The sequence below is a fragment of the Pseudomassariella vexata genome (assembly GCF_002105095.1).
Source record: "Pseudomassariella vexata strain CBS 129021 chromosome Unknown BCR38scaffold_6, whole genome shotgun sequence".
NCBI classification, from domain to species: domain Eukaryota; kingdom Fungi; phylum Ascomycota; class Sordariomycetes; order Amphisphaeriales; family Pseudomassariaceae; genus Pseudomassariella; species Pseudomassariella vexata.
The window spans coordinates 2,195,043-2,207,658 of record NW_024467961.1 but is presented as its reverse complement, the minus strand read 5'-3'; the positions used below and the strand labels follow the sequence as shown (position 1 = coordinate 2,207,658).

General features: G+C 50.7%; 3 protein-coding genes across 3 annotated transcripts; all 3 read right to left on the bottom strand.

Annotated features, from left to right (window-relative positions):
- Nucleotides 1-1,348: 1,348 nt before the first annotated feature.
- On the bottom strand, nt 1,349-3,944 carry BCR38DRAFT_432671 (uncharacterized protein). The gene has a single exon (XM_040860197.1). The coding sequence runs from the start codon at nt 3,824-3,826 to the stop codon at nt 1,595-1,597; it is 2,232 nt and encodes a 743-aa protein (XP_040716551.1). The 5' UTR covers nt 3,827-3,944; the 3' UTR covers nt 1,349-1,594.
- Nucleotides 3,945-4,666: 722 nt separating this feature from the next.
- Nucleotides 4,667-6,995, bottom strand: BCR38DRAFT_196767 (phosphatase 2C-like domain-containing protein). Its single transcript, XM_040854063.1, has 7 exons — nt 6,707-6,995; nt 6,148-6,457; nt 6,005-6,078; nt 5,863-5,947; nt 5,592-5,798; nt 5,274-5,534; nt 4,667-5,219 (listed from the first exon to the last, which is right to left on the bottom strand). The coding sequence occupies exons 1-7, from the start codon at nt 6,740-6,742 to the stop codon at nt 4,813-4,815; spliced, it is 1,380 nt and encodes a 459-aa protein (XP_040716550.1). The 5' UTR covers nt 6,743-6,995; the 3' UTR covers nt 4,667-4,812.
- Nucleotides 6,996-9,593: 2,598 nt separating this feature from the next.
- Nucleotides 9,594-10,382, bottom strand: BCR38DRAFT_484823 (uncharacterized protein; the record flags this gene model as incomplete). The annotated part of the gene is made up of 1 exon (XM_040863794.1): nt 9,594-10,382. The coding sequence occupies one exon, from the start codon at nt 10,380-10,382 to the stop codon at nt 9,594-9,596; it is 789 nt and encodes a 262-aa protein (XP_040716549.1).
- Nucleotides 10,383-12,616: the final 2,234 nt, after the last annotated feature.

Genomic DNA, 12,616 nt, shown 5'->3' with positions numbered 1-12,616 from the left:
GGGGGTTGACCGTGCCAATCATGCCAATGCAGCTATGTGCGCTCAAGCGGGCACCTTCGTCTCCAACTTCAGCCTCTTTTGGAAGTATGGTTCCTACTATGCTAGGCGCAACTAGGGTACCAAAAGATAGCCATTGAAGTCTACTTGACAAGGCGCAGTACGTAATAGCATACTTTAGTCTACTTCTTAGGTTGTTTAGAAAGAGTACAAGGCGCTGTGGAGAGGTAGCTGCTGTGGTATGGTATATTCTCCACTAACCGCATTGACCACCTTTTTGCATGCACCCCCATTTTGCAGGGAATTTCTACGCCTCAACAACACGACGTCTCTCAATTTACCTCGCAATTGCTCCCTATCTACGTACAAAATGGCTAATCCAGTGGAGAATAGTCTGGACGATTTTGAGCAGCGAATCGAACGCGCTAAATAGCTTGTCCGTCAGGGCTCTTCCCAGGCCGTAGCAGCTCATCGGTACGGTATCAAGGGGACTACACTGTCCTACCGTATTCGTCACGGTAATTCGCATCGCGACGCCGCCTCCAGGCAACAAAAGTTGACTCCAGAGCAAGAGGAGGTTATCGTGAACTGGATCCTACACGAAGAAGTGTGTGGACGGGCTCCTAGCAAGCGTTATGTGACCGACTTCGCTGCCGAAATCCTCCTTGCTCCAGGGGATAACAATACACTCGGCCAACACTGGGTGGATCACTTCGTTAGCCGCCATCCACAGATACGTACCAAAATTGGGCGCGTCGTAGATGCTAGCCGAGTTAGAGCGTCCGATTCGACCAAGATCCGAGACTTTCTGGCTGGCGGAAGACTGGTATATGGCCCCTAGGCTCCGAAGGACTAGTCGACGTATCTTGTGATCCTCCGGAGCCTCATACACCAGATCCTCCGCCTCATATATCACCACCTTTAGTTGCTTTTACTCCTCAGAAAGCGCACCAACTATCTAGCCAACTACAGTCGATAGAGAAAGCCGAGGGCCGGGTATCTCGTAAGATTCGTACCCTAGTAGGCAAGGCGGGCAAGGCCCTTACACTCCAGGCCGCCGAGAATGCCAAATTACGTATCGAAAACGAGCAACTATATAAAGAACTCGATAAATACGCTCCAGATATACACCAGCCCGTCGAGCCAGACCCGAATAAAGTATTCGTTAACTTATCAGCGATCCGAACAGCCCAGGACAAGCGAAATAAGCGAATACGGCCTATTTTACCCGATAAGCAGTTAGAAATTGATACTTTTCTCGAAGGAAGGGTCCCTCCTAAAAAGAGGGCTCGAAAGAATATATCTAAGTCTTCGGACACTTAAATTAAGTATGTTCTGTATATAAATAATATGGACGAAGTATTTAGGTTGATTCAGTTAGACCCTGCAAAATGGGGGTGCATGCAAAAAGGTGGTCAATGCGGTTAGTGACTGGTTTGGGTGATCGATATATCAGTAGCCGCAAACCCCCTCGAAGGCTATGCTTGAAGTGTGTTTGACGCTCTTCATCATACATACAAATTAGCACAAGTCTCTGGTAAGATAGACGGGTATCCGGTGGTATAAACTCCCTAATCCGCTATGGCTCCTCCTCCCTTCACAATGTCGGCAACCGACGTATGTCTTCATCGTACTTCCGGGCCTCAAGCGGAAACCTGATAGTAAGGGACTTACTCTCGGGAGCCGTCATGAGCTGTCCCTCCCGGATCCGCCCATGTATCTCGCGATCTAGTTTCATTGCCTCGGCGAGCTTCTCTTCAAAGGGAACTTCAGGAGAGTAAACCAAGGCCTGGGCACCGTACCATTTTGCGAGCGCCGTCGCATCGAGTTTCGCTCCGTACATTTCCCGCAACGTCTCCAAGGCGCCCTCGCCAACGATGGCCCCTTCCCAGCTCTTTAGTAGTGACAAACGACCGAGATCCGTCTCCTTGTGTATAAACACAGTGAGACGATCTCTCATTTTGTGGCTCGTCAACCGGGCGAAACTAGCGTATCGCCATACGACTCCAAGTACATTAGGACTTCGTTTCTTCCATGCTATCCGAAATAACAGTTGATATGTGATTTCATTGGGCCGGATATACGTCCATCGACGTTGCATCAACTTCATTTTTGATATGATTCCAGTCAAGTCTCTCGAGTGGGTGATCAGTGTATTCAGAGCAACAACATCAGGGTTCGTTCGCCGGGACTTGCGAACTATTTCAAGCAGCTCTTCGCAGAAATCGAGCCTGCCGTTTCTGCCTAGCACCTCGAGAACCCTATTGAGTGTCTCCCTGTCGAGCCAGCCAGGCCCATAAATTTTGTCCTGTGAGGATATGAACTCTTCCATCTTCTGCAACTGCGGCAGGGCTTTCTCGAGATCATAAGGTGCCATGTGGCCACCGACTTTGACAAGTGTCGACTGAACCCGACTCAATCCCTTTTCCCTCATTGCCCGCAGTATCCGGCGCTTGACGTCGACATCCTCGACCAACCGCAGAAAACAAAGCCACGAGGCGCTGTCAGGATAATAACGTTTCCTGATCATCATTTTGAGGATCGAATAGAATCCGTCAAGGTCTTTTGCTGTCTCGCAGCCCTTGAGGAATTGGTTGCAAACTCGTGTATCCATTGGTACATCATGTGCTTGGGCCTCGTTGAAAATTGCCCTCGCATAGAATCGGTGAGTGAAGCTCATGCGTTGAATGAAAGACAAGGCCAGACTAAGGGTATTCCTAGACAAGGCCATCCGCGTGTCATCCGATTTGAAGATATTGACAAGCATCAGCGCAACTGTTTCTTTGTGATCCGGCCCGTTTTTATACAGTGGATGCTTCAGATGAGGTGGTATCACGCCCATGACCAAAGAGGCGACATACAATTCGAGCGAAGCCTGAGTCCACTGGGACGGCCGAGGGATCGCATCAGCGCGTTGGGTCAGTTGGTAGCAGTGGTACACATTGGCTTCCGGGAGGAAATCCTGGGCGCAGCTGCGTACCGTGAACTCGCTGTCGCCACCTTGAGTCTCTTCGCCGACAAGCTTGACAGGAGTAAGCTCGTTGCTCTTTGAAAGCCATAGGTCTCGGAATAGTTTCTTCGAATCTGGATCCATGAGACGAACAGCGGTGAGTTTGCCCATAGATTTCACCACTTCGAGCAAGGCCTTGCGCAAGGACTCCTCGGAGCCGGAAAAGGACAGTACAAGAGTTCCATCATATCTGTTCATCTCGTCAAGTCGGATGACACATTTCGTCCTTTCCTGGATCTGCCGGACATTGGTATCCACGCCTGTGAGTATTTCGATGGTTTCGTGGGCATATTTCTTTCCCACCACCACTTTGAACTCGAAGAGGCTATTGACTGGTGAAGTATTCCTCGACAAGAGAGACAGAACCATGCGCCAGTCGGGTCTCGGTGTGTCTTCTAGCTCGCGTCTCCGACTGTAGACATGTTGTTGTGCAACACTCCGCACGCGTTCCCTAGCGCTACGTCGCGCCTCGTGCTTATTAGCATACTGGATGCTGGGCTTAATGAGCACATTGTCGTGTGTGGTGTTTCCATCTAAGGCCTTCTTCTTAATAAAATGGCGGATCGCTGCGCGCCGGTACGATGACGGATATATGTGTTGTGCATCGCGGTTCACAGGCTCTTGGTCATCATTTCCGCGTCGTGCGGTCTCTTTTATCATCACCGCGGACGTTTGGACTCGACGGAATACCTCGGGGGGTCCAGTAGAAGCATTTCGGCGGTTGTGAAATGGAGTTGGACACTCCCTGGGAATCCAGGAGAGCCCACTGACACCCGGGGCGATACGAGCTCTCCATCTCAATGCGACTCCCAGGGACATGGGCTAGGATCGAAGCATCCTATACTGTGGAAATCAGGACTAGGTTGCTTGAGTAGGGTGGCCGTGGTGAGCTGGTAAATTTGGCAGGTCCGTTGGTCTGCAAGATGCTGTTAATGGGCGACTCCAAAAATTTCGATATAACCGTTACAGGGGCCAATAGCACACATATGGCTCCACATTTGGCCGATAGGTCGGCAAGTCGGTGATTTCAAGACCCGATGGCGGATCACGCCGAATCTCGGAGCCTTGGCATCTCTAAACTTGGGCTACCACTCACTCAACGTCCAAAATGCAGTTAATCGTTATTTCAGACTTTAAGCAAGAGTCTTCAATGAGCTTATGAACTGTGTCCGCTATGAAACTTGTATGCTGTCAGCATTAACCGGAATTGGTGAAAATTGTACATCACTTAGGGAGGCATCTATAGTCACGTTTCATACCCACAGTCAGCAGTAGCCGGAATCAACGCGTTCCTCGAAATATGCTACGGCTGCTCATTCCAAAAAAAATTCGTCCAGAATCCATAAAGTCGTATGTGTATGAGTGTGTGTGCGTGTGTGTGTGTGTGTGTGTGTGTGTGTGTGTGTGGAAGAGCCGGGCAGTCTGCTATTCTTACTACGAAGGTCCATTAAGAAAGACGAAGAAAGACGACATGCTAAAAGCCCTCGTTCGAGAAGTCTCAATTTCAGGGTAGCACCAATACTGGTATATCGTGCCGCCTGGGGTCTCGCAAATCTTCATCCCCTGGGCAAAAGGAGACCCCTCGTCCGTATAATGACACTCATCCCCCGTCCTTCTAATAATCCCACATGATTCCAAACAACACTTCCCCCTGCCTGGTAATGACCATGACCTTTCTGCTCAAGTAGTCGTTCTTCAAGAACGTGAAAGGTGATTCAACTGATTCGGAAGGAACATGGCCAAAATGTTCAAGAATCCAGTGGGTGCGGATACCATGCCCAAACCAATCAACATGAACCCGTCTCTTAGTCTTTCGACTCATTGTTAGTCTCTGCCTTTACTTCCGCCTTGGCTTCTTCCTTCGTCGGGGTATCTTGTGTGCTTGGCGCTGTTTTCGTCTCTGTCGACCCAGCTGCCTTCTTCTCGCGGGATGGGGGCGAAGGCGCCCGGGGCGGGGGGTCAATGCTGTCGTCGCCCTGTTCGGTTGACGACTTCTTGGAAACCTGGCTGGCTAGGTCCTTGTCCTCCTCGGCGTTGTCAAACATCTCCGCATCGTCTGAGTCTGTCAAGACCTCAGTGCCATCGCCAAGAAAGATAATTCGCCCCTTGTACCCACCGACTCCGAAAGGTTTAGACTTGTTTTCCATGTCGACGTCATAGCCGCTATCGCTATCGTCGAAGTTGTGATGAACGCCGGGTCCCCTAAATTCAGCTGAGTCCCTCTGTCAGTCTCTTCCCAGTGGTCCCGTACTCGAAGATGGCATACCATATTCCGGAGGGGCACAGGGGCCGTCGCCTTTGGCCACACGGCTGGCAACCTCATCATACCATGCTTCCTTGGACTTTCCTCGAAGGAATCCAACCACCATCATGGTCATGTTGTCACAGCCAACGCCACCCGTCTCGGAATTCGAAGCCAGGCAGTTGTCCATCATGTTCTCGCAGATCTTCTCCAGGTCTTGCTTTGCGGCAATACCTCTCCGGACGAATTCGACGACGGCCTGGGAGGACTGGCAATCCCAGATGCCTAGAGTAATAATTAGCCACAGATACGCCGAAGCTTGCAGGACACGAGGTACCATACCATCACATGCAAGCACCAAGAACTCGTCATCTTCACTCAGCTCATGTACGACAACATCAGGGTAGGCCGTGACAATTTGTTGCTCGGGCGCAAGTTCGGCGCTCTTCTTGAATTCAAAGTCTCCAATGGCGCGCGACAGGGCGAGGTTGCCGTTGACCCGGCCAAAGTCAACGAACCCGCCCGCAGCGGTGATACGCGCTTTTTCACCTGCAGATTTACGCTCGGTCAGAATTGCGGAGCTGGTGGGGGCGCAGTAGGATAGAGTACCAACCTTCGTTCTGGGGCTTATGGTCGAATGAAAGCGGTTTGGCACGTCCCTTGACGCCCAAGACACTCCGAGAGTCACCAGCATTTGCCTATGAATTGTCAAAAAATAGTGCTCTCGGAAAGGGCAGCGCAAGCCAGGAACGAACAATGTATATCTTATCGCCAGTGATCAAGCCCACACAGGCGGTGCAGCCGGACACCTCATCTTCGTACTTGGGATCTACAAGAATGGGTCAGCCCTCGCGTCACCCCACTAGCCAATATAGCGTCATAGATAAAAGGTCCGTACCACTCAATATTGCGCGGTCGGTCGCGAGAAAGCAGTCCTTCAGGGCTTGTTCGTAGTTGCCTGCCTTGAACGTGTCTTGCTTCAAGAGGATGTTGTAGATGTGCTCGCCGGTGAATTCGGCAACCTTGGAGCCTCCGTGGCCATCAAAGACGCCAAAGAAGGACAGTCTCGAGGGGTGTGCCTTGGAATCGTCGTCTTTGGGGGTCAAGAGGTCAAGCACAGTGCAGTGGGCATCCTCCATGCTGATACGCCATCCCTGCATCGCCGACACGCCATAGAGCATGCGATCATCCTCGCCTCGGGAAGAGTCCTGCATCACATGATATCAGCGACGGCTGCATGACAGCAGAGTAGAGCAAAGCACGACGGGCATGCAGCGCCGCGATGCATCAGGCGTGTGGACATTGTTTCGGGGGAGGGGAGCGAAAGGGTGGTGATGGGAGTCACCCGAGCACCACGAGGCTGGCACCCGCACCGGTCGGTATCGCGCGCGTGTGCGCAATTGAAGGGGATGACGACACGGTTTTCAGTCGAAAGTAAAGTAAGTAGTAAAACGTACCTTGTCAACGACAGGCTCCGAAAGCGTTTGACCCATGGCGAAAAGACTTTCACCGCGGCGCGTGGCTACGGATTCTGTCTGGGTATGGGAGAAGTAAAGATTCGGAGGGTGGTTGAGATCCGGAAGGGTTTGCCGGTCGCCAGTTGTTGAGTGAAAATTTGACACAACGGGAATATGTGGTTTCGCAATGTGGTGTGCAAGAAGAACGTTTTGCGTTTTGATCACCGAAGAAAGGCACACGACACACAAGAAGGGAACTCAAAGCAGAGTGGTGGGCGGCGAGGCAGAGCTGGGCCAAGGCGGGGTTGCCTCCTCCAAAAATCGCCGTGTGGGTAGGCTGATGACGGGATGGGTTTGCTACCTGATCACTGTCTAAATTTGATCTAGATTCTTTGCGGCGGGCTTCAGGGGGGGCAATCAGGGTGGAACTACTTGCCATGGTGAGTGTATAATGATAAGCATCTCTTCAGCACTTGAAATTCAGTTTAATATGATTACATCTGTGTTGCGGGTACAGACAGACAGCATGCACTTGTGTCAAGCGCAATCAAGAAATCAACTTCATTGGGCGTGTCAACTCGGGACGGAGACAATGGGAAACATACACCTAGCGTATTGAATTGTCTCGCTGTCTTGTCTCGCGCTCTCGGTTCGCCGCCTCTCGCCCTTGTCAATCACTACACTCGGGCCTTTGTCGGGGTTGGATTTCTGGCTCTACACTATGCGGAACATCCTTGCGCAGCAACAATTTGAATTATTTTTCTTGACGGAATATTTCTGGAGGAAAACTGACCAACAACTAATGGAACCATCCGAACACAAGTCAAGCTCGTAGCCGGCCGCGTGTCTTTGGGTGGGATCATCGGCCACTCCCGAGCATCGCTCAAATTGCCCTTGCCGTCGAGGCGAGCTACCCGCTGGCCAGATAGCTTGCTGAGAATGAGATCATGCAAACCTGGGGAAGCTAGGAACAAACCAAACATCAATTCGGGGAAAGCGGCGGCGGCATTAGCTGGCCCGTGGGTTCGTTTTTGGACTGCGATAAGAAACCCTGCTACCATTTGATACCAAAGCTGTTGTCCATATGCGGTCATATCTAACCGTTGTCAGCAACTAATGGATACAATGGTTGCATCAGATTCCCGCTTGGACACTACCTGTGTCGTCAGTCTCCTTCTTGGAGACAAATGTTTCGGAGTCCATCATCGCCAGCAACCAATCAACAGAACCCGGATTCTAGAACGGTCGAGCCCCAACGGTGTTGGTGATCAGAACCATAACGAGTAAGCCGATGCAGAATTCATGCAGCCTTGACATACGCGCTTAACGACGTTGGTTTGCAACCTGGGTTTTCACACATAGAGTGAGTTAAGTGATAGATATAATAGATAGCATCGCCACATTGTCGGTAGCAGAGTGCTATGTTCCCTGCCGTTTCAAATCAACAACTTCAAGTTGTGTATTATAGGAATCAGAGCTCTGGGGTTATGATGTATCTGGTCCACTGCATTGGGACCACTCCCGATGCCCAGCCCTGGTGAAGCTAGTACATTTACATCACACTCGTTAATAAGCAACACAGCAAGTCCCAGTCTCGGGGATTCTCTTCGGTGTCATCCTAGACGGCTACACTCATTAGAATGCAGGCAACCGAATGTCCAGTTTACGAGGCATCAGTCATCAACGTCAACACAACAAACCTGGCCTGTACACAGGTCAAAGCACCTGTACATTATAATAGACTCGGACAGAGTATGAACACCTCAAGGAAGCGTGATCCTGAGAAAACCATCATGCTTTTACAGTGATAGATACTTAAACTGGAAGTACGGAGAAATATGTGTGAAATCTGACATACGAAGCGAAGTAGTTGGCACCATCTTAATATTGTTTATGGAAACGGGACAGCATCTGAGCAACATTGCTTTCTTACTACGGCATCTTTGACTAGGTACGTTCCTATACTGTGCCACAAGTTCGTTCGTTGCCATTCTCGATTGTCAAGACCTAAGCACCCGTCAAAGTCGCCACGAACAGATAGGCCACCATCGGATTGGTGCTCTAGAGCCGATATGTCACCTTTATTTCCTTTTCTGGTTTGTCCTACGTGTGTTTGCTTGCGGACGTTGGCTGGGAGGGCCTCGAGCCAGCCGACTATAATGTCCTCGTCGATGATGAATGCGGCTTAGATCATGACGAGCGTCGTACCGTATACGGCGAGAGGGGATGGTCACAGCGAGGGCAAGTGTTTCAATGACGAGTTCGACTTGCGTCAACACATGTTCGCCTCTTCTGCACATTTCATGCCAACGTCCCGACCGGTAAGGGTGTGGTCCCTCAACTCTGGAAGACATGTGAATCGTGACAGACAACACCGCAGGTAGAGCTTGACTGTCCACGCCACTTGTCTCGATGTCAAGAACAACGTGCTGCCAGAGTAAACCCCGACCCGTGGGCAGTCATTGCCGGCACACGCTTAGACACTCAAAAACTAAGCGATGACCCTGCTCTTCTCTCGCGAACTTGAAGAGAACCTTGAGGATTTCGGGAACAATGTGGTGCATGTTGGACATCGTCGAGTTGTCGCAGGTGAGTGGTCTAATCACCACAGAAGCGTATTCTGCACATGAAAGCACTTGCGGAAGAGGGGCAGATGCTAGGGTTGAACAATACATACACTTCAGACGTGGAAATGCCACCCCATCTTGGCAGTTCACTATTAACATTCCCTTGCTGTGAAGCTGTGCTGCTCGTATGCCTGGATTGCGATGGATCCTCTGTTTATACACCCCCAAAGTCGAATACTATACAAGTGTTATACATGCTCCGATCGAGTGGGATCTCGAGCCAGCCCTCTTTCAACGACCCATTGGCTTCTCCCCTTCGTCTATAAACACAAGTTATGGACGTCAATCGTCTGAAAGTGGCCTCCCTTGACGAGCAAACAAGTCATGGCCTGATCCCTCAGCTGAAACACGACCATCATCTGCCCATCATCGTCCAGCTTCCCCTCGCTCTTCCACATAGTCGCTTGGTGTGCTACGCGCCGAAACAGCTCTGCCAGCTTGTCCTCCTTGGGGTCCAACGCGATCTTGGCCGAGTGGCGGTCGCGCAGATCCTCCAGCTCCAGGTTAATGGCAATCTGGACGACACCGATTAGGCCAGTTTCTTGGTCCTCCTCCACAAACATCAACGTGTCCGCTGCTGGCACCCTCTCCTTGCCGTAGAGTTCGTCGTCCACGGCATATCCAGGCAGCGGGCCTGACTCGACAATCTCGCCGGGGTACTTGTCAAAGAGACGTCGTGGCAGCGAAAAGGTGACATCCCGCAGTCTATCGTGGTCACCTGACTCACGTGCCTCGGCGAAAAGTTGCCTGAACTCCTCCTTAATGGCGATGACCTCCTTGCTGTCCTCGGCAAATTCCTGCAGTTCGCGAAAGGCTTGACGCAGGGTGTAGTATTTGTAGATGAAGAATGCGCCGATGGTGAGAACTGAACCGATGGCCATGTCTTTGATCCGGCTGCCCCTTGACCGCGGGGGAGGGGAGAAGTACGTTGGTACATCTGGGGGAATCTGCTGTTGCCGGTTCCAGAATTGGCGACATTGAGAGTGCAACACCCTTGACCATCGAAGGGCGACGGCCGGCCTAGCGCGAAGGCGAACCTGCCGAAGCATTGCGGGGGTCGCAAGCTTGATAAAGCGTCTTGAGTATTGTAGATGAGAGCGGGATTCAATGGCACGGTAATTTGATCTTATACCTCAGGTTACATAAAGGTCTAGGAGCTCAAGCGGGTTTAAGTTCGAGCTTCCAAAATTATTGGGAAAGACCCGTTGCCAGCTGGCAGTGGGCCGAATCCATCTCGTGGTAAAGCTGTATTACTACTACTTAGGTACGCACACATTTGCACTTCCAGGGCTCACTCTTGGTAAGGTAGCTTACATACAACAGGTTTGGAAAATTCCAATTAAATACTAGAGGCCAGATTCATACGCTTGTAACATGTTTCCTCAGAGGTCGATTCGCCAGTTGATACGTAAGTTTGGATTCTCCTGGTAGAAGGGCACAAAACCTTGGGTGTGGGTAACGTGATATGCTACCGACTGGCGATCTTCGAAGATAACGAACGTCTGGAGGAACATACATGATTTTCTCGGGATCGAGACCAGTTCAGAGCTCCGCAGCGATCCTCCACTACCGGTCGAGGAGTGCTGCCGAGTAATGTTCGCAGTATATCTTGCAGCATGTTCCGGTTGACGGAGGGTGCTTCACCCCAGTTTTTGTTTCCAGTATGATAGTCGAACTTTGCTGAAGGTATCCGGGCTCTTTGTTTCGGGGCCATTCCGTATTCAGCAACGCCAGAAATGGCTTGTGCGACATCCAGCAGACATAACTCGATCATACACTTACAGAGCCGGCCAGGGGAGGTGCGGCAGATCAGTAGGCAGGTGGGATAATTAAGCCCGCTCTTTGGGGGGCTAGCAATCATCAAGTCGTCTGCAAACTTGGGTGTATCGCCTGAGGCTTTGATATATGAGACGCCAATGGCATCGCGGGATGGACTTGCGCGTAACTCGTTGGGAATAGTGTATTAGGATCTTGTAGATCCAGGCTGTGAATCTATGATATCCTTTTTTACTGCCAGAAATTCGCAAGCGTTCATCTTACCTGCACCAAAGCAGTTCAAGGACCTAATGTCACCGGACCGGTGGCCGAGGCCAAATACGGGCGGAGGAGTCAGGTCAACTTCATCAAGAGCATCGCAGCTTCCTGCGATAAGTTTGGGGACTGCGCCCACCACCCCAAAATACAAAAGCAAAGGAAATACGACCAGAAGACCATCGCACTGAGCCGGCAAGCGATTGACGGGGATGGCGTCAACTACGCTCAAGCCGCTTTCACGATCAGCAGCAGTTGGAGAACTTCAAAGTTACGACGGCGAAGACCTCATCGTTTGAAAGCTGACCCAACCTGCCCCAGCACCACTGAGACCCTTTCCCGAGACCCCATCTAGAGCTCTGCTGACGGATCGACCCAAAAAGTTTACCGGTTTGAACACAAGGAATAATCTGTCGAGGAAATCACAGACAACTGTAAAGAGTGGATTTGGCGATACTGATGATGAATTGGAGGACATTAGACCGGACTCTACACCGGGAGGTGATTCTGGATGAGAGTTTCTCGGTTTTGATATAGATTGTAATGATAAGTGCTGAGGATATACCTAATGAATTGAAAGACATGGTTGGAGTATTGAGCAGAAATTGGCTGCGCTGTGTTTTCTAGATCTGTTGGAAACCACTGTTAGATAATAAGGCCATAAGTTACCCCTGACCGATCAGCAGGTGCCATTCTATAGTACCTGTGGGAAAGTGTAGTCTCAGGTATGGAGGGGCTCAAGGCAGGCTGGCTGGCACGGAATATGTATTTAGGGATCTCCCGGGGTTCAATTGGCATATTGGTCCCCCACGCGCCTTCATGGTCACAATACAGCTACCCCCATTGCCGATAGTATACCAGAATCATGTTGTATCACTAGTCCCTAGCTCTAAAATCACATGAATGCCTTGGTCAAGAAACTCAATTAGCATGCCCATACGAGCTCTAGACAATCAATAGGATATTCCTAGAAACAGTTTCATACCAAATCACCAGAGCGAGCTTTAGAGCTCGTATCGATTCTTCACTGGGTTCATATTGAGCTTTTTTCGGATGGCTATGGGTGCTCATACCAATCATACTTCGTGCGAGGAGGACGTACTGTCGCAGTGAGATACAATAGTAGGTATTTATGTGATGTCTTCTCGCACCCGCTATACTTTTTGCACTAGGTGGTTCGCTATTCGGCGCTCATCTCAAGCCCATGCCTAACGAATAACACGTTGTGAAGCAATTGGGTTGGGGAGAAGAA

Excerpts from the sequence above, each read along its gene's own strand:
- BCR38DRAFT_432671 (XM_040860197.1), bottom strand. The coding sequence starts at position 3,826 with ATGTCCCTGGGAGTCGCATTGAGATGGAGAGCTCGTATCGCCCCGGGT.
- BCR38DRAFT_196767 (XM_040854063.1), bottom strand. The coding sequence starts at position 6,742 with ATGGGTCAAACGCTTTCGGAGCCTGTCGTTGACAAG. Across the intron at positions 6,458-6,706 it reads CGGAGCCTGTCGTTGACAAG|GACTCTTCCCGAGGCGAGGA; the intron begins GTACGTTTTACT and ends CATGTGATGCAG. Across the intron at positions 5,535-5,591 it reads CTTGGTGCTTGCATGTGATG|GCATCTGGGATTGCCAGTCC; the intron begins GTATGGTACCTC and ends TTATTACTCTAG.